Raw genomic sequence first — 21374 nt, 5'->3', positions numbered from 1 at the left:
AAGGGGGGAAAAATGGTCACGGGTATTAGGTTTTTGTTGTGTTCCCCAATGTTGTGTGGTGTAAGTGGAATGTTGGCAGGAGTCAGATGGCAGAATAAAAGGCTGCTCCTAAATGAAATAATTACTATGTCTGCTTTTGCATCATGATAATTATCAATATTCTATTGAATCAGCTTTGTCCTTTGGAAAGAAACCACATGTACCAGAAATAAGTGACTTTCTCTTTGAACCCCTTAAAAATGAAAACAGGAAAATTAATTTTGTTTCATATTTTATTTTTGATGATGCATCTAAAGGCAGAATGTTGCACAAGACCTTTTGTTCGCCTGTTTGTTTTGTACAAAACTCCTACAATGGATGATACTTGTAAGCCCAGAATCAACTTCTTTCATGTAAATGTTATATGTTGTCAATCTGTTATTTCCATTAGGTTTGTGAGGTACCTCTGTAAGCTTAATACTCTAATGAGGTAGGAAATTATCTCAGGTTTTACAGATTGGAGAACAGGAAGATGATCTGGCTTTTCCTAAGCCTTACATGGAACCAGCACACAAGAATCATTGTAGAGTGTAGAACAGGATCTGAATTTGCAAATGCTTGTCTTGTATCCAGGACCTCAGAAAAGTCAAAAGTCTCAGGAAAATATGCAGAGGGGGGAAAGAAGCTACAGGAAACTTGGAGGGTCAAAGAGTCCCTGGAGAAATGAACAGGGGAACACTGTATATATATATATATATATATATATGATGGAGAGGAAAATAGTAGAAAGCAGGGAAGGAAAAGCCATATGAGAAACAGAACCCAAACCAAAGTCACTAAATAACAAATAACTGAAGCTCCTCTTGTTTTCTGTTGAATCTTGACCACAGTGTTAAAGTAAAGCATGTCCCCACTGTGCTGCAGCTGCCCCTTCTGTGATGGTATTAGAAAGTAATTATGCTAATAGCTGTGTTCTTTCTTTTATATATATATATATATATGTAGGTAGGTATACATCACTTTGCAAAGTACAGATTTTAAAAAAGAATCTTCTTCTTGCACTAGAGACAATTAAACAACCTAATAGACTTCCTGGATCAATGCTATTCACAGCTTTTAGTGCCAGGTTAGATGCTCTGCCAAGGCTTGATTAGATACACTTCATCTTACCCAGAGAGATGACTGGGTGACTGCCTTATCTTCTTCCTGGCACCTTTTCTGTGGGTGACTCTGAATCTTCCGAACAGCAGAAGCAGGACAGGGAGGGCCTCTGAGCTGTTTCAGCAGCCCCTAGTGCCGTGGAAGTCCAGTGGTTTGAGGGCCATAGCTGCTAACACAAATACTCACTGATGCTGCTGCATCCAAAGCCTTAAATACAGTCCAGTGAAGTCTCATTCTGTTCAGCCATGTGGTTATTGCAAGGGAGGAAGAGACCAGCCCTCCTGCTTCAGTAACTGCTGGCTGGGGAGATTCAGCAGCGACACCTGCTCTGTCACAGAGCCAAAGGGTGGCTGTGAGGTACCAGAGTGGCACTGGGGGCTGTCTCTCTGTTTTGTTTCCTGCAGATAATGTTGAACTCCCTGCATAAATATGAGCCCCAGGTACACATAGTTCGTGTGGGAGGCCCTCACCGGATGGTGATGAACTGCTCCTTCCCTGAGACCCAGTTCATAGCTGTGACTGCCTATCAGAATGAAGAGGTAGGAGAGTGCCACACTGTGCTCTGGTCACCACTGATGAGATCTGTTAGAAGCTGATTAACTACAAGACCAGCGTGCCTGTTTCTTGTTTCCCCACCAGTCCCATGCAGTGTGATATTCCATCCAGTCTAATACTCTGTCATTTCTCTGCAGTAGAACACTGACGAACCTAGTGTCTGGTTCCAGTACTAAGCCAGGTTTAGCTTAATATCCTGGCACAGCTGTTCTAGACTGGTCCATCTGTCCTGGCATCCCAATCCTTTACTGGAAAAAAAGCGCCAAACAGCCCTACAGTCAAGCCCAATATCTTCCTCCAGCAATAACTGGTAGTTATAATGATAACCCCGTCTCTCCTTGTTCCCTGTAACACATACAACTGCAGAACAACACAGTACTCCGTGGGAAAATTTCTGCACTTAAGGGATGCTTTGGATTGTAAGAATTGCTAACTCCTGTGCCACATCCCTTAGCTAATGTTGCTGCAGATTTTATTTGTACTTGACAGGAATTCAGTGTTTAAACTCTCTTGAAAGGGTCCATCATTCCACCAGATTTGCCAGACCAGCTCATGCCAGGCTGCCCCAACTGGTGTTTTGCCAGTGGTACTGATCAGTACACAGCAAAGCTGTCTCCTACCCAGCCCTGGAAAACCTCATGTGTGGGGATATATTTTAGGCTAACCCAGGCAGTTCCACTCAGATTGCTCTGGAAGATGTTTTGTCAAGTTTCTGTTTCAAATTGCCTTCACTAACATGCCTTGTTTTCTGTAAACTCAAGATAACAGCTCTCAAAATCAAGTATAATCCCTTTGCCAAAGCCTTCCTGGATGCAAAGGAAAGGTGAGTTTTTTTTTTTGTTGTTTGTTTTGGTTGTTTTTTTTTTTTTTTTTTTTTTTTTTTTTTTTTTTGGATCCAGTAGCTTTTTGCTGCTGATATGGTTAAAACTGTGACATCACCATATGAAAGATAAAAAGATAAATTACATAACTGAAGCTTCTTTCTGCTGTCTTAAATCCAGAGTCACTCCAATGACATTAGTGGGGAGACTATATAATTATTACAGTAGGTGCTCAAGTGGGTGAATATGGTCTTGGAGATCCTAGCACTTATCTCTGTCTACACAGAAAACCTGAAATGAGATGATCTGAACTTCCCCAGTAGTATTATACCCTGCATGTGTTCACGACATCGTACTTGCACTCCAGTGAATCCAGGGAGAAAACATGTTAACTGCAGGTGTCAAAAAGCATAGCTGAAGTGAAATTGCAGTGTAACTGTAGTGTAACTACACTGCTGTTATTAAGCCTGTGTGATAATATATGATGTGTTTAGTAAAGGTAAGACGTCAGAGATGCTCCCATCAGAAACTAATTGTAGTTTGTCCTTCGAAATTTTACTTGCATCACCCATGTTAATGTAGAGTGGCATGCAAACAATGTATTCCAGCCCATAATTTCTAATAAATTTTGTTTGGACCTGCTTTGTCTTCTGACATGTGAAGTGTCCCATGTACCTGCAGGGGAATCTGTATTTCGTTTCATTCCTCTCACCACTTAAGAATCTGCTGTGTCTCGGTATCAGGGTTTCCAGCTGGGGAAGGGGGAGTGCTGCCTTCAGCTTGCCTGCAAGCAAGAATGGTGCCGACTGGTAGATTTAGAATTCCAGGTTCAGCTCCCAAATATGGCACAAACTTAGGAACATTTTTGTTTATGTCATCAAACATAAGCTCCTGCTTCCTTTATGGCAGAATGTAGGAGGGTCTACTGCTGCCTGGCACATGGTTAAAGAAGAGGGATTTCCCTCCTTTTTTATTCACTTCTCCAATTTTTTACTGAGTAGTTCTGGTTATGACTTTTGTAATTTCTCAATGAGAACACTAACTACAAAGTATTTTGCTTTTCAGAAACCATTCTAAGGATGCTCCAGAAACAGTCTCTGAAGGTCAACATATGACATACTCTCACTGTAAGGTTTTTATTCATGTCAGCTGCAAGTTTTGTGAGATATGATGGGTGTTGGGAACCTGGACCTTGCTTAACTGGTTCATACTGATCACTTACTGAGTCCTGAACTGTGCTCATAGAGAGGGTCGCTTTAAAAAACATAAGGAGATTGAAGAGACTTCACAGTATGAAGTAATGTGAGAGGTCCTGCAGAGGCATCATCTTCCTTACAATCCAGATTTTCAATATTAAAAGGAATCTAGAATCAAGATGATATATGACATTTTTAGGGCTTTTTTACCCCTTTTTTAAAAAATTGTGAATATTTTTGTCACCTATAAAATTACCTTACATAGGTAAACAGGTAAAAAAATTAGGGGGAGCATTTGCTTTATTGATAGTTATTCTTTCATTTGTTCTTTAATGTTTGTGACATTTTCTGGTTGCTTTCAGGTCTTGTTTTTAGGGTTGGTGGGTTGGGAGGCAGGTGGAGGGTTGCTATTTTTTTGTCAGTTGTTTCACAAACCAGTATCTTGTAATCTGCTTGGTATTTCGGAGGCACAGCTGATTCTGCAAGGAGGCTGGTTATTTCTTAATTGTATTGTAGCATTTTAACGCAGCAACAGTAATAGCTTTGTTCTCTCTTTTACCTCGAAGGTGGCTGGTTGATTTCCAACCCAGACCCAATGTGTGCCTCGGGAAGCTCGAATTACCAGTACAGTGGACCTTTGCCTCTGCCCGCTCCGCACGCTCCGCACAGCTGCGAGAGATACTCAGCCCTGCGAGGCCATCGGGCTGCTCCATACCCACCCTCCTACATGCAGAGGAATCACTCCCCTACAGGTACTCCTGGAGCACTGCTTTGCTGCTCTGCCTGCCTGCCCCTTCCTTAGGTTAGCACAAACACTGGGGCAAGCAGGAGCTGAGGCTAGGAAAGGGCATGGTGAGTCTCTGTAACCACCTGCACAGAGCCCTTCATGCACCCAGCGTGACTGAGGCAGCAAAACAAAGAGGTACCAAGAGCTGGGTGCACTGTTACTGATAAACCAGAGTGTATGATCTTGCTTTAGCTACAGCTTCCAGTTAAACAAAAAGAGCATTGCAGGTCTTCTTTCAATGTCCTGCCATTATGCAGTTGAGCTCTCAAGTCAAAGCAGCTCTCAAGAATATGGTAGAAGCTGATGTGAGACAAAGGCATTTTGGTATTGCCAGAAAATCTTTAAAGTCCATTTCACTTCCTAGATCTGGGTGCAGAGTCCCAGAAACAGATTCTACTTTGATCAGAAGAAGTTGGTCAGAAAGAAGAATAAGGATAAAGTAATCTGCTTGCTAATTACAATTTAGTAAGAATTCCTGTTTAATGGAAGTATTTATCATAGAATGGTTTGGTTTGAAAGGGACCTTAAAGATAATGTTGTTCCAACACCCATGCCATGGGCAGAGACATCTTCCACTAGACCAGATTGCCCAGAGCCCCATCCAGTCTGGCCTTGAAAATTCCCAGGAATGGGGCAATATTTATAAAATTTTATTAAATATTTTAGCTCAAGTTATAAGGAAATCTATATCAAAACATTGCCTGATATATGTCAAGTAGTAATTAAAAACTTTTAATCAGACTTGCAAAAATGCATACTCTTATATCTGTCATGTTGTACCTTCTCATAAGTCACACCTGGAATTGCAATGGCACCTTGCTACTCTCTTAATGAACACGGGAATTTTGTCCTTTCACCATGCTTGGGAGTTTTGTCCTTTTACCTGTGGTTGGGGACCTCATGATCAGATTGCTGCCTTAAGCCTGCCCGTGTTCTGTTGTCTTAAGGCAATGTCTGCAGTAGTCACTGAGGATTTGTTTATTGCTTTTTTTTTCCTCCCCAAAGTTAATTTGCTGGAGAGCTCCAGCAGTAATCTTCAGGTATTCTCAGGACATGACAGCTGGACTTTGCCATCCTCTCCACACGCTAACTTGCTCTCAGTGCCACATACAAAGGGAGGTGCCAGCCCTGGACCCAGGTAAGGTTACAGGAAAACTGCTGGTATGAGGCATACTGAAGCTTGTAGGACTGCCTTGGTGATTTGTCCTTTGTCCCAAACTTGAATCAGTCTCTAGGATTTGAAATGTGTCCTAAGTGCCCAATTCAAGATTCCTGGGCAGATCTTTCTGACAAGCTAATTGTCTTCTGCTCTTAAATCGATGGGAGCTTCATTTTTATGCCAGCACTGCTGAAAACCAGGATCTTGGAACACCCACAAACAACTCTGGTCTCTACAATCTGTGAGCATTTTAAAACCAAATTACTTTTCTCCATATATTTCTCACTATTATCCTGCATGAAATGAGGATCCTATTCTAGGAGTAGATGGAATTTAGACCTAGAGAATCAATTAATTATCAAATATTTTCCCTTCTTTTCCCCAAATGAATGCAATAACTTCTTCTCTAACTTCTGTGCCAGGAAAATGAGCTGCAATTTCAAATGCACTGTTATCTGGTCTGAGCAGGTTTTCTTCTCAGTGTTTATACCATAGCAGCTAGGTATAAACATATAGGTATAAACATATAGGTATACATGAGACTTTGCAACCTCCCTCTCTAGAAACTCTTTCAACTCATTTCCTGAAATGGGAAGAAGAGAAGTCACAGAGGTACATAAAAAGATCCTTAAATTTTGAAACCTCCGTATACTTGTACATTTCTCTCCATGCCTCCCTCCGAGGTCACCAGGTGTGATGGTTGCTGGTGAATTTTCACTTAAGATCTTCAAGGCTGATCTGGTTTGGTGACTTGATTTGAATAGCTGCCTTTGAACAGATAATGAAATTATATTTCCTGTGGCAAGTCTTATGGGCCAAATGCTAAATTCTGGCAGGGCTAAATGCTTTGAAACAAGTCACTCAATCTGTGCTGCTTTTTTTCCAGCCACTACCCTTGCCTGTGGACAGTGAGCAACAGTGCTGTAAATGTTGTCAACCCAGCAAGTGAGGTGAACAGCAGCCCTCCAAGCATGTTTTTAAGGGGTAATGTTCCCTTACCTGCTGCATCATCAGTGCAAATCCCTCTGCAGGGAATGGTGTCTGGCAGCACGGAAGCACAAGGGGAAGGCGCTCTTGCCAGATTGTCCGACTCCGCGTGGACATCCTCACACTCCTTCTAATGGACAGGCAGCTCCCGAGGGAAGCTCACCCAAACAAGATGGACACAAACAGCAAATGATCCCTGAGGAGTGCAGTGCAGGGCACAAAGTATGCAGGAAAAGGATTTCATCACTTCCCATAATGTACCTGTTGTGTGCCAGTTAAACCAAAATGCAAAGGCTGGAAATATTATAGGAAACAGCTTATTACTGTAACCATTATGCATCATTCAGGATGATGTCCAGAAAGAATCATTTTAGTTAGCTTTGCTTCTATATCACATTAAAAATGGTCAGAGACATGGGACTGAGTGAAGTAGACATGGCAGCTGGATGTTGGCATGTCATTCTAGAAGCTCTTTCTGTAACTAACAGCCAAGTCCAGGGAAAATTGTGAGCAAGTTTGCAACTGGTCATTTGAAGGGACAGCACTGCTTTAAAGGCTTCTGAATCTCTTACATAAAGGTTTTCACAATACCTGAAAGTAAACCCCTCAGGAGATGAATTAGTCTGCCATCCTAATGCCACCTGCATACAGCATTCTCTGTCCCCTTCCCTTCTCCAGCTGCTGTTTGCTGTGTGTGTGCCACGGGGATAGTGGGCATACTCAAGCTGCAAAACTGGCTGCACTGTAGCAGCAGGGTGAAGGGCAGCTAGTTTAGCATTTAGAGTCTGATGTTACAGTCTTTGAAAGTTCCAGTGTTTCCAATATGTGCTATTTTTGAAAGGGTGGAGAGAAAAGAATTATAGAAAAAATATTCAGCTTGCATTTCCACTTTGCTTCAGATATACAGTACAAATAAAATATGAATACGTGGTGTATTATCTCCTCAGTGCCTTTCCAAGGTGTAAACACACACCCAGTCTTTCTCACCTAACAAACTCTGAGCTATTTAAAGCAGCTCTGTCAGAAGCAAGTTGACAGAACAGGAATTTTTGATTCTTTGTCCAGTTAATGGGTGTATGCTCCTGGGCATTGTATTTCATGTCTTCACACCTGTTTCCCCTCTCACTTTGTCTCCTTCAGCTTCCTTTTTCAGGCTACAGCTTTTCCCATCCTGTGTGAGTGTACAGCATTTAGCACAGTGGAGGCCTCATTCTGTTTGGGATTTCTAACCACTACTGTGATGCAAATAACAACAGCCATCCCCCAGTCTTCCTTGTCCTTTCATGTATCTCCTCAGGCAAGCCCTATCAAATTCTCAGAGAAGAGTGCTGCTGTTTGATTTCTATAAAGAAAAAATTGCAATCTAACTCATGTAGATATGTCCTTGTATAATGAAATGCCCAGCAGCAATTCAGGTCTGTTTAGAGTCATGTGCTTTAATAGGGGACAATCCTCAGCATAGAAGGGGATTCTCCAAAGCTCCTGTGAGCTGGTGTCTCTGCTTCTGCTAGATACAGCAACAATCCCTTTGTGAATACTCATTTATTGCATATAGACCCTGGGAGCAATATTTTCTTTTGGGTAGACATTAGAGGCAGCAGCAAGAGACCTCGATTCAGGCTGTCAAATGTGCATGTGTCTGGTGAACTTAGCAAGCTTCTGTTTGGTATTCTATTACCTGGCCCTGAACCATGCCCTTAAGTTGCTCTTAGTGTTAAGCATTTCCATGCCTTCCCCATCTGGCTTTTCAGATTTGCTGCAGGCAAGATCATGTGCCAGAATGTACTCATTAACACTGTTAGTTTTGCTGAGTTGTGCTGCAATCCCCTAAGATCAAGTAATCATGTTGCTTCAGATGTGCATTTTTATTACTAGAGGCATTGGTCAAACAAGAGTTAATAGAGTGCAAAAAGTTCTCCATCCTGCTATCAGTCTAATCCTTGTCAGTCCTGACTGTAAATCTGCCTTCCCACGTTCTGACAAAAGCTTGGTGATGAGTTTCTCAATGTTATGTTTCCCTACCTTGCAGCAAGAAATGTAGGTAGGTGTTTCTCTCAAAAATAACTCTGCTTTACAGATGAGGTTTATTAACTAACTTATGCTACCCTCTTCTGGCTGTTCAGCTCCCCACAGACACACCACACACAGAGTCTACACAAGATGCTAAAAAGCAGGCAGGTGGTGACTTCTCTGTCCAGGACTCGCAATGCTTCCTCCATGGTTAATGAGTTGGATAATTTCTTATCCCATATACTGCATTACAGTAATACAAGAGTGATTATAAGGTGTTACACAAACTGCATTTTTATTACACAAATAAACAATGTAGGGGAACATCTAATTAGCTTTCCTGATAGTCCCATAGGATTGAAAGAATTAGAAAATGATCAAAGTGAACGGGCAAAGTAATTTTTGTTTCTTTTCACTGTAAAAGCAGCCATGATTCATGTCACAGGAAGGGAAAAGTTCTGAGACCTCAGAACTGAGCTAAGTCTTTGTCATTGCAGACAATCTGATTTAGCCCAAGCCTGAGAAATGACACAGAAAGATAAAATTACCCTTGGTTTGCTCACTACTCTTGGCCCCATCTCAGTACAAGCTGCTATTTGTAGCCCAAAGCCCTAGGCTTGAGGACAGCAGGGAGTGGGCTGATCTTGGGTTTTGCATTGGGGAGTCCTGCAAGGAACAGGGAGTTTGACTCGATCCTTATGGGTTCCTTTCAGCTTGAGATCTGTGATTCTGTTCTATGATTCTGGAACTTGGTAAATGGTTTGGGAACTCCTATCTGGTTTGGACAGGTTACTCCTAAGCAGTGGAAGCACTGGAGAAAGCTTTTGCTAACTGTTCACAAGAAAAACTGCTGTTCCAACTTCACAGATCTCCTTTCCCACCACCATGGACTTCCCTACAGCACAGTAAAAGGCTGGGATGCTGTCTGCACTGTTCTCCTGTGGGTGGCAGATTCCCTTAACTGTGATGAAAACGGTTCTCCTCCTAATAAACCATTACTGTGGATTTGGGTTTGCACCGATAGTGTACTTCTTTCTCAGCAGGTTTCTGCTTGCCGTTAAACACCATACAATGATAACTTCTGAATGAGTATTTCATTGGTTGTTGTAAACAGTAACTGAAACGGCAGCATGAAAAGCACAGAGCCCTCTCCCCAGTTTTTATATGCTTTGACAAAATCACTTCCTGACTTTGCGGAAAAGAAATGCACTAAAAGACTGGAATAGCTCTTCTGAGGTCTCCAGGGTAGATGTACTACCTGGTATTATTGATAGTTTGTCATTTTTAACCTAATTTGATCATGGAGCCTACATGGTAGGTTTTTGTCCTGCCAGAAGCAATGTTGGCTGCGTGGCTGGTACCCCTCAGGCCTCTCCCTGGGACAGCCAAGGGGCCAGGGCTTGGGAACACAGCTCCGTGCAAATCTCCATGTTATTAGAGGGAGGAATCCTTTATTTTCAGTTTCTGCAGGGTTTTAGCACTGTACTCAGCTACTAAATGAGAGGCTGAGGGGTGGTTTGTGCAACACTTCATTAAGGTTATTAAAAAAGAAGTGGAGGGAAGTGGCTAATGAAAGCAAAAGAGCTACGAGGTAAAAAACCCTGCAACGTTAGGGCAACCTGGTTGCCTCCGATGCCGCAGGTCCTGCCTCATGGTCTGCAGCTGTCACAGGGCCTCAGCGTCCCTGTCCCGGGAGCTGGGCAGGGTGGCTGGGAGCCTGCCCTTAAATCCTTCCCGGGCGCTCCAGCAACCCCTGGATCGGGGCTTCTCCTCAGCGTTCCCATCCTCTCCCGTGCCGCCTGCCTGCCTCTCCTGCCGGCCTGAGGCAGGTGCCTTTTATCCCAGGCTTTTCCCTCGTGGTTTATTTTCCTGGCACTGGGCCATGGGTCTCCCAGGAAGGCAAGAAATCACCTCTGGCTATGCCCAAGGAAGTGTGGAGCAACTCTTCCTTCAGAGCCCACAGTCCCCCAGACAGCTCCCTTTGTAAGCCCGAATGGAAGGCTGATGCCTGCCGGTCTCTGGGTGCTGTGGTGGGGGTGCTCAGCAGCCCACGGGGCCTCATCCCAAAAAGTCACCTCTCCTGTGAGGAGAGCAGCAGCCAATTCTTTAAGTTGACAAGTTTATTGAATGGGAATAATCAGGGTCTCCATGACAAGTTAGCCAAATCCGCTGACGAAAGGGCCACACTGACTGCCTGACCACCATCAAGCAAAGCAGTCAGAAACCCCAAAATTCCCAGGGTATTCCTTTTTATACCCTCCCCGGAGTACCACCCCTTTCCCCAAGAGTCCTCCCTCTAGAGATGTGTTGATTGGAGGATATTGGCTTGTTGTCTTGGCAATTGGTCCATCCAAATGGGGTGATGCCAGTGCATCAAATGATTGGTTGTTCTTCTTGTCCAATTAAGACCCTTGGTTTATCCCTTTTTCTAGGAGATTCCACTTGTTCCTGTCAATCATTCTCAATTATTCCACCCCTAATGCTAATACCAAGAATGAGCCTGATGCCACCCCCCTCCAGAACCCCACACAACAAACCCCAACAGCATCTCCTATAACATATCCCCAATCAAACATTGTTCCAAACTAACAACAAACCTCAGCCTCCCACCCACTGCAAACATTCAAACCCTCAACTGCTTGGTCCTACGAAAGCCAACCCTCCTTGCTTATTCATAACACCTGTGTTTCACTGGGTCTCTTTGGGAGATGGGCTGCTCCAGCCCATGCACCTCACTCAGGCCAAGGGAAGGGCTTAACATGCAGCTTCGGGTGTTCTCTTCTGTGACTGTGGAGTTTTAAGGGAACTTCCCTATGCTTCCAGATAGGCAGAAAACCAGAGAGCAGATAAACGCCACCTTCCTGAATTCTCCCATACCAGCCCAGATGTTTCTCATGAGCCAGCCAGGGGTGCCCATCAACACAGATGATCATGGCCCCACCAGTTGAAGCTTAACTGCTGCTGTTTGTCTGCCACACTGGGGGCTTGGTTCAGCGCTCGTGTGTAGTTTTAGCGTGAAGCTGGTTCTGGGTTCTCATCCTTAGGCAGATCCTCTGCGCAGCTCACTTGGGTTCTGCATTTCTGTTTGCTCTTAAAATGAGCATGGTAACAACTGCTAATATTGAACCCTTTTTGTATTTTAGCCATATATACTGGTTATACAAGTATGTAGGTTAAAAATAAACATTCTAAATTTAACACACTGGTACAAAAATACATAATGGTTCTACCTAATTGTTGTAGGTATTGTGTGACATAGGCTGGTAGGCCTACAGCAACAATAAATAACACTGCTTACCACAGAGATGCTAATGCTTGCTATGCAGCTTGAAATGGTCTCATTTTAAGAAGTTATCAGAACATAAATTATCAGTGATGTTTATGGTGAGTTGAACGATAGGGTCAGTTTTAAAATGAAGAATTAATGGAACTAGCGGAGGATGTGAATTATCTGGACTGAAACCCTATAGTTTTCATAGAGTCTCTGTAGGACTTGTATAAGTGACTTACAGCCTCATAGGTCAGGTGCCTGAGCATCTTTTTATTGTCTCAGGGGCAGTGTTGCATCAAACATTTCCATTTCTTATCTGAAAACTGGGCATTTTGCCTTCCTCTCAACCTCTGTAGTGAAAGGTCTGTGAGGTAGGAGTTCCTCTTACTGCACATACGTACGACACTGGCAAAATGAGGCCTTGTCCTGCTGGGGCCTTTTGGTGTAATCTTACATGTAAAAATTACATATCCTTGAATGTTTGTATGTGTATGACCAGCAGAGGCAGAATCAGTAGCACTGTGGTCTTAATACTCTCAAATTTCTGAGATGAGCTCTGAACAAGACATCGTTGCTGTTCCAAAGACATGACTCCAAGAAGGAAGCAATGTGTCCAAGTAATCTGCTGTGGTGGATGGTGCCCCAGAAAATGTTTTAGAAATCTGTTTGCCAGGCTGTACATTTGCAGTGAAACAGAGGTAAAACTGTCTTCTGTCGTTCTAGGTTCCATGTAGTTCACCTCACCTTTACTTCTGTGCCAAACCTCAGACTGAGGTCAGATGCAGCCCTGGACCAGGACAGACTGTGGGCTTTGTGGATTGCACAGGGTGTCATCAGCAAGAGTACCAAACACCACGAGGATGGTCAGGTCTGGAGTTCATGTCCCCAGGTCGCTGTAATCTCTGTGGCTGTAGCTGGCATATCACTCCTAGAAAAGGAGTGGAGAGTCAAATTCCACAGGCACAGTGTGCTTGCTGGCTGCTGTAGCCTGTACTTACTGGATTTTACTATTAGATTGCTTTTCAGAGAGGATGTGGTAAAATACAAAATACAAAACTGTAACTTCTGGTGATGAGACATTTACAAAGCACCTAATTTAAAACACAAAAATACCCTGTGTTGTCAGTCCCCTGGATTCACTAATAAGCCTTAGTTGTCCTGACCAGCCTCACCTGGAGCCTCCACCCACACTCCTGGAGCTTATTTAAGCTCAGCCCGAGGGCATTAGGTCCTAGTTGGGATGTTTTAAGGAGTATGCATTCTCACTTTTTTCTTTAGTTGTTGCTTGACTTTCTTGGACCTGATGCCTGCTGGGCTGTTGGTACGATGTGCTTTCCATTTCAGTCCTGCCCCACCTGCTGGGTTCAGCCGTGGTGGGTTTGTGCCCTGCTGCTGAGAGTCCTGCCTGCACTGGGGCAGCCCTTGCCTTCCCATCTTCTGCTTCTCAACAGGTTTGTAGCAGTTTAATTTGTGTCTCACTCTGCTGGTGATTGAGGACTTCAACAGGGCAGTCTTGATCATGTCCTGACCAGTTTCAAATGCATGTGGCTTTGTCTCTGTTATGGGTATGACACTTGAACCTGCAGAAGGGTGACACACTTAAAATGTCCCCGGTCATGAGGTGTTGGCTGAAGGCTTCTGTTGTAGATGCTGCTAAAAGGCCCAAGAGAGGGCCATCCTGGGAAAGTACGATTTTATTGTTCAGCTCTATACTTTGCTTGGTAAAGAGGTTGTTCCTTACTTACATGGTGGCACCTGTGGAGTGTTGGTGCTCTCAGAGCCAGGTCTCCAGAGCAGCACAGGAGAAAGAGATATAAACCTCTTTAGCATCTCTGTGTTGTCTCTACTTGTTTGAACTGTCTGCCTTCTGAAAATGAACTGTCTCTCCATGTATTTCTTCTTTGTTTTCTTGATGTTTTTAGGGGAAACAGTAGGACTTTAAGCCACAAAAGTAATGATAAATAATTGCAGTGTCTTAAACTTGCATTATTGATAATGTGGCAAATTGGGTGTGTATGTAAAGAGGTGAAGAATTTTCATGGCCAATATATGTTGGTGCTATTACTATGAAGTGCTGGTTTTGCCAAAATAAAAATTTTCTCTTTGGAAAAGGTCTGTTTTAATTGATACAATTTAACTGTTTTGGAGAGGTCAAAGTTGCTTAAAATGTTCAGAAGGGGGGGCTGAATGGTACTATTGTAGCTTAAACTGACTCTCAATTTGGAATTCAGAATTGTTATGGCTTAAAAAACTAAACAAGAGAAACTTATTTTAAGTGTACTGAACTCCTTAAATGGAGATCTTTGACACAATTTCTTTCTAGATCTGTCTTATACTCTCTGTCTATTTGGAATATAGAGTCTTCCAGATCATTCTTTTGGGGCAAGAAATACATAAACAAATGTTAGTTCTGCCAGAACTTTATGATCTGGTAAGAATAAAGTAGGATTGTACTTCTAAAGAGTTGGTTATTTTTTCAAATAACTACACACCCTAATTAGGAAGGACAAAAAAATCCATGGATTTTAAGAGTTTTTGGAAGAACTGTTTTAGAAACTACATAGAAGCCATAACTTGAAAGAAAAACTGACATGTATATACACATCTTCAAGTATTTATCCATGAAGTTTCTTCTTTCTTCCAGCAAAGTCAGTGAAAACAGCTTAAAAATTATTAAATAAAGTCATTTTCTATAGAGCTAATCCTTGGTTTGGAAGAAAAAAAACAACCACCAAAACCAACCACCATAAAAAAAATAAACCAACACCAAAAAATCCAAATCAATCCAAAAAGCTTTTGAAAAAAGTCTGCCTTTCTTTTGTTTATATATACACCACTGCAGACAGTTATGACTTTGCTCTTTGGATTCTGTGCCTCTGAATGTGCTACGTTCTTCTATTTGTTAGTTAGTGCAGACTCTGCCTCTTGTCCAGAGGAGTAAGGCATTGTTAAGAGCAGAAATGTGGCAGTTTGACCAAGGTAAGTGCAAGTGTGAAGCCCTGCTCCCTTTGAGGCGATTGTGTAACTTGGCAGAAGGGCCGAGCTGACTGGGGTGTGGGGAGCAGAGAACCAAGTTGTTCTCAGGCAAGCTTTCAGCTACTGTGAAATTCCACTGTGCAGTGGAAAGGGTTCACCAGCTGAGCATTTTTCCTTGGAAACTCTAAAGTCTCCAGGCCAATCAATTGTAGCCCTAGGACAAACTGTGTGCATGTGTGCCTATGGATAATCTGTATGTGTAACCCTTCCTCTAACAGTAGCTGGCAGACAGGAAACTGGACATGCTCTCTCTCTGATGTGTTTGAATGTCCTCAGGTCCTCACTGTCTCCTCCTATAGAAGCTCCTCTCTACCCAAATAAATACCCAGGCAAAAAAATCCGTTTCTATAACATATGCTGGTCAATTGAACTAATTTTGCCCTGAGAAGTCTAGTGTCCAAAAGGGACATGTTGCTTTTTATCTATTCTGTCAGCTTGCAATAAAACGTTTTGTCAAGGTTTGCTCAAATCTTTGATTTGAGTCACCTTGAGATTTTTTTTGTTTGTTTTCTTTTGCTTTTTATACTGCTTATAGCAAGAAATCTAGTTTCTGGAGCCTTTAAATGTGTTCAATAATTTCTCTGTTAGAAAGGTTGATATAAATAGACCATCAGCCTAGGAATGTAGAATGGTCAGGGAGCTCCATGAGCATGATCTATTCCCCTGCCATTGGAAGGAAAACATTCATTTTATAAACTAATTGAGATTTCTTGGAATATTAATTGAGGCTTAAGGCCCAGTAGGCGATGGAGAAAAGGCTGACATTTAGAAAGCTTATTTCTGGTTTAAATGTGTTTATGGCTAATTTATAATTATTAGTTTTTGGACTGGTGCTGTCCTTTTGAGGAAATTATTAATTTCTTCTTTTATTTTTTATGTGGTTTTGGGTTTTTGGCTGGTTTTTTTTTTAACTGCTGTGATTGGCAGCACAAATTGCCTTCTGAAGACAGTTTTACATTGTCTCATTTGGTCTTTCTTCTGCTGAAGGAGGAGATACTTGCTTTTCCCTCCGCTGCACGTTCCTGCTGCTCCCTTTGTCCAGCCTCTCCATGCTGCAGAAGCAGAGTGAGCTCTGTGGACTTGTGATCTCCCTCACTTAAATGCCCGGGGCACCGTGGGACTGGGGCAAGTGGGACTCCTTTCTGATGGGCAGCTGTTGTCAGATCAGATTAAAAGTGTTTTGTAACTGCAATCCCAGCATTAATTTTGCTGCCCAACCAAGAAAAGGATTAGCTTTATTTCGCCCCCTTCTGAATTACTTTGTTTTTCTATTGCTGTGTTCATCCTAGTGCTCTTTTCTGTGCTGACTCAGTTGAAATTCATCCATCCTGAACTTGGTGAGCAGAGCCCTCTGCAGTATTTCAGAGGCATTCTAAGTGGTGTCTTGTATAGTGCCACAAAAACTCCCCTTTTTTTTTCTGGAAATACTTCAGATTCACCCTATGATCATGTTTGCCTCTCTCACAGAAGGTAAGCTTCCATTTTGGGCAGCACTGATGCATGAGGCATGACTTTTATTTACCCTAGCTGCTGAGGGGAACCTATGCAGCTTTTACAGTATTATCTGAACCAGCCTGCTTGCTGCTGTGAGGTTTTGCTAAATTATTGGTGCCTCCAAAAAAGCTGGAGCAGAGAAAAACCTTGAATGAAAGAGCAGATACATTGCTAGCTACAAAGGGTGAAATCCTGGTAGCACGTGCACTGACTTAATAGATGTGCAACAGGAGTCAATAGAGACCTTGTCCTTTCACCCAATGTCTGACTGACTTAATCAGGACCTTACATAAAATCTGATGTCTAACAGTTGAGCAGGTGATTCATCCCTAATTTCAGTATGGAAGTAGGAAAACAGAGGGGGAAGAAAAGGAGTGGGCAGTAGGAAACTCAACCTCCACAGTGTGCTTTATACCTGATGTAATTTCAGCTGGCGACACGAAAGCTTAACCATTGCATCCTATGTTGTAAGGAACCAGGTGATGTGTGAAATCAATTTAACCTGAAGAAAGAAGGGGGGTGCAGTGTCCTGCCCTAAATAACTAATTAAAAGCTATCATCTTGCATCTGACAGCAGTGGCAGCTGCCTAACTGGATATTAAAAATATGCCTGCCAGTCTTTGAAACATACAGGTTTGCATGGTAGTGAGAACTGGTACTTTGGCCTTTGTACAGGATGTTAAAAACCAAGGGCTGATGTCTGAGATAATGTCTGAATGTGTAATGGCTTCTTCCTCTCGCTGCATAAGCTCCGCATCCCCGGCTTCTGACTCATGCTGAGGTCCCAGGTTTTCAGCAGAAAGCCAGCTCATTTCTACACTCCTGCAGAATTCTATCCTGACTTTGCAGAAGCCTTGTTTACAGGATAGCTGTATGTTTTTATTGGTTTTTCCTGGTGTTATTTTCTTTACTCAGGAATGGGTAAAGCTGGTGCACAGGTCAGTGATCAGGAAGTATCATTGCATGGCAATGTAAAATTTGCTCCTCCAGAGCAGAGGACTTTTTGTCTGTGATTGCCTGTTAGTGCCAGGAGCCCAGATGTCTTTCAGAAAGATGAAAGAAAGAAAAATAAGGTGTGGGTGAGGGGGAAGGACCAATTCTGAGCTGAGCCACAGACACCTCAGTGTTTGCGGTGGTGTTTTTTTCCCTGTCTGCCTGGCAGTGAGTTGCCTGCATAGATTTTTTTCTCCCCAGTCCAGCAGATGGTGTTAGATGGCTATTTAATGACTCGCATGGGACGGAAAGATCCTGGTGATAGAGCTGGGAGGATGCAAGAAGAAACAGTTTTGCAGGGATGTTCAGTGAATCTGAAAGCTGTGATAGGCTCCTGTTTTAAGCATCTGTGTGTATGCTTTCAGCTTACTACTACTAGGGGGTGGGGAACTTCAGAGCTGTAGTACTTAATTTAAATTGAGGCTTCTGTGACATCTATCATACTTTTCCCTCTAAGAGTTTAGGTGTGCTTGAGTGCAATGGAACAGAATGGGTGTAGCCAATGGCCCTCACTGAGCACTTTGGGGTTGGGAGGTGTGTAAATTATTTTGGTATTTATTTTTAAATTGGATTTTTCCTTGCATGCACTTTAAATGGAGGAGTGAAGTGGTACAAACTCTCTGCAGTGCATTCCCATGACAAATATTTCCTAAATCCCACTGTCCATATAAAGGAAATAAGTGAGATGGGACGAATAAGATGTGAGCTCAGCAGCTTGTCCACTGTCCAGCCAGGCTAAAACATGACATCAGTTTCACTGCTTTCTGTTAGCTGAGGTGTTGAATGCACTGGGCCTTGATCCTAGAGAACAAGTGTCTGTCCATACTGACCTGGATCTGTTACAGGTGATATTACATAAGGAAACTGATGTGTGTGAAATTTATAAGTACCTCTGGGTAGGGAAAAAAAAAAAAAAAAGTCAGCCTGAATAGATATAGATTAAAAAGGGCTGTAACTTCCTACCATTTAGGAAAGATCTTGGGGGTATTGTGGATATTTCATAGACTGTCTGGTGAGCACACAGCAGTTAAAGAATTGTAGAGAAAGGTAGTCAAACATATGTTCTGCAGCTGTATAAGTCAGTGGTGTAACCCACCTCTTGAATGCTGAAGCCAGTTCTAATAACTGTCTTTAAAAGTTTGTAAAGTTTGTAGAAGAGCAACAAAAAAAGGTGGAATAACTGGTTTGACTCTTCACCCTGGAAGAGAAGGGATTGGGGTAAGATATGGGGGAATGCTATAAATGATGTGCTAAAGATGAACAGGGAAGATTATTGCTATTTATTGAAATGTAGTTGGAGGAAATACCCTAAAACTTTGTGTGGGCTTTTTTTCTGTTTGGAGTTTTTTAAGCCTGCTAGTTCCTGTAGTGCATAACTTGTTTTCACTGATTTTTCTTTCCTTTTTTTTTGTGGAATTTGGAGAAATAAGTGTATCTAAAAAAGGTTGGGCAAATTTAGAAGACCCATTGTTGGCTGTGAAGCATGACTGCAGGTTCTTGCAATGTAAAATGAGAGGGGTCAGCCTGCAAGTTCGCTTTCTAGTCTTTTGGCAAGCATAGTGTTTGCTGGCAATTTCTGATGGGTCACTCTAGGTCTGCTCAGTGGTTATTCTGAGTAGCTTCTGGAAGTGGGGTTACAGACTTTAGAAGTTATTCCTTTCCTGTGAGAGGATGATGCATATTTAAGTGGTGGATTTAAGAGGTGGGGCTTTATAGGTCTGTTACTGTAGGCCTGGAGGTAGCTCCTGCACCCTGTGACTTAGAGCTGCTTATAGACCTCAGTCTGCATCTGCTTCTGCCTTTTAAACAGCCTTCAGCCTGAGCCCTAAGGCTGGGCCAAGGATGCTGATAGGATTCACCTTAACATCAAACAGTTAACAGACTGACACAGAAAATCATCAGCAAAAAAGTCTTGACACGGCAGTCAAGGGAATAATTTATACAATCCCAGGAAATTTGTTTTTATAAAGTGATAGCTTTTAATGGTGGGATAATGTAGTCTACTTTTTAGACTTGTTCCCAAGCTGTCACTAGAAATAGCATGCACTGGGGTATACAAATGTCCTGGGTAGAGGCACAAGAAATTAAAGAAAGGTAGAGTAGCATGACTTGTCTGTTAATAGACTGCAGGACTGCTGGGTTTTGCTAAGATTTTTTTTGGTGGGGGTTTTGTTGTTGGGGTTTTTTTTTTTTAAAGAAGTTATTCCTGTGACAGGACAGGGGGCTGTTTTCTGTCCTGTAAATCCACACCCAGTAATTAGAATAATGTATACTATGGTATTTAATCTTAGAGCATCCTAAAGCAATTTACAGCCTGCCATCCACAAAGAGACCCTTATCAATATCTGATCTGGGAAGCTGCATCATCCCCAAGTGTGACCAGCCCTTTCCTAGCCACAAATCATGTGTCCATTCTGGCCTGCAGAGGGAACCCCCCATCTGCCCCAAACAGAAAAAGACCCTTCAGGAAGCCCTCCTACCTATATTCTGATATTCCTGACCAGCTTGCAGAATCTTTTAGAGGAGGGAGGGCTGTGATCTTGCCTCATGCCCTGAGTTTTCACTGGGAATTTGCTTTCCTCCTTGTCTTTCCTGGTGTTGGATTGCTCAAAGACTTATTAAAAGAAAAAAACATGTCAGGAAAGGCTTCTGGTTAGTGCATCTCAAAGGCCTTGCTGGTTAGAAGGAGAATGTTGTGGTTGGTAGTACTGCCTTGGTATTTGATACATGTGCAATTCTGCATTGCAGATCTGATGTAGATGAGCTGTCTGTGTGTGTGATATACTGTGCTTGGGCATTAAAGCTCCTTAGATTTGCTTAGCTCTTGGTTACTTTTGAAAATTCTCTTAACTGCTTTCATCACTTCTGGTTTATGTCCATAGATGCTATCCTTGGTGGAAATAGACTCATCCTCACATTTGCAGACAATAATTCTCAAGTTAGTGGGGTCTGGTTGGTTTTTTTTTTTCATTCTGCTAATGTCAATTTAGCTTACCAGCTTCTGAGGCAGCTGTATGTGTCCCCATACTGTGTGGGCTGAAGGGGAGCAAAGGCTCTCAAAGTGGCCCTTGGCAGCCAAGAGGGTGCAAGTTCATCAATAACTGTTGCTGTGGTAATGCATCATCACTGTCCCTGGGCTGGGTTTTCACTAAGTGCTAACATTTGAAATTATTAACCTGGACTGGGAGTGGTGGTGCGGGCAGAGAGCTGCAAAATGGGATTAACCACTTAATGTTGAGGTGTGTTAAGCAAAAACATTCAGTCCTTGCCCAGATGGCTCTGAAGATTGGTGAGGGGATAACACAGCTTTTAGTGGGTTTGGGCTCTTTAGTGATCCAGACAAAAAATGTGGGTATACAAGTGCAGTAGTGGATAAGTCCCTAGGCTTTCCTTTGTCTTCATATTCACAGTCTTAGCAAAAAGTCTGAGGGCTGATATGAGAAACTGGCACACTTCAGATGTGTTCAAAATCCTCCTTTCCTTGCCTATGACCACTAACCAAATACTGGTGAGAATCTACAGTCGCATTGTCCACACTGAGGCCAAGTTGTCAAAATCTTTGGGATGGTTTTAGCACAAATCCAGTGATGGTGAAAGACAATAAATGGAAGCATTGCTTAAGAATCTAAGCATCTTCATTTCTTCTCCCAGTTTTGCTTCTTGAAAACAACTTGTTCTATTTTTAGAGGCCATCCACAAAAAACATTTTTAATCTTATATGTATTAATATTCTCTCTGGAGTAGAAGAACAGCATGCATTATTCAAATAGCCGGTATGTTTGTTTGTGTTTTGGTCTTCATTATCAAATCAAATTGAGTGAGATTAATTTAATTGTGTTTACATTCAGTTTTATTTTCTGGTGTGTATGCACTAACTCTGTCCCTAAATAGTCTTCCTGGGATGAAGAAAGGTTTATTTTGTCTT

At 42.5% G+C, this 21374-nt stretch overlaps 1 protein-coding gene across 4 annotated transcripts in view; it reads left to right on the top strand.

The window, feature by feature from the left end:
- The window catches only part of TBX19 (T-box transcription factor 19), a 32984-nt gene extending 18947 nt beyond the window's left edge, over positions 1 to 14037 (top strand). For 3 of the 4 annotated variants that reach the window (XM_019283747.3, XM_019283746.3, XM_010396041.4), the window contains exons 5-10: positions 1545 to 1679; positions 2457 to 2518; positions 3582 to 3643; positions 4279 to 4464; positions 5505 to 5637; positions 6545 to 14037. In XM_019283747.3, coding sequence (XP_019139292.1) covers positions 1545 to 1679; positions 2457 to 2518; positions 3582 to 3643; positions 4279 to 4464; positions 5505 to 5637; positions 6545 to 6779 — 813 coding nt within the window. In that variant the 3' untranslated portion in view covers positions 6780 to 14037. The remainder of the gene's footprint in view (positions 1 to 1544; positions 1680 to 2456; positions 2519 to 3581; positions 3644 to 4278; positions 4465 to 5504; positions 5638 to 6544) is intronic. The other variant, XM_019283748.3, reaches the window with a different exon arrangement.
- Positions 14038 to 21374: the final 7337 nt, after the last annotated feature.

The sequence above is a fragment of the Corvus cornix genome, chromosome 1 (genome assembly GCF_000738735.6).
Source record: "Corvus cornix cornix isolate S_Up_H32 chromosome 1, ASM73873v5, whole genome shotgun sequence".
NCBI classification, from domain to species: Eukaryota; Metazoa; Chordata; class Aves; order Passeriformes; family Corvidae; genus Corvus; species Corvus cornix.
Note: the sequence above shows the minus strand (reverse complement) of the source record. Positions and strands in the feature narration are given on the sequence as shown.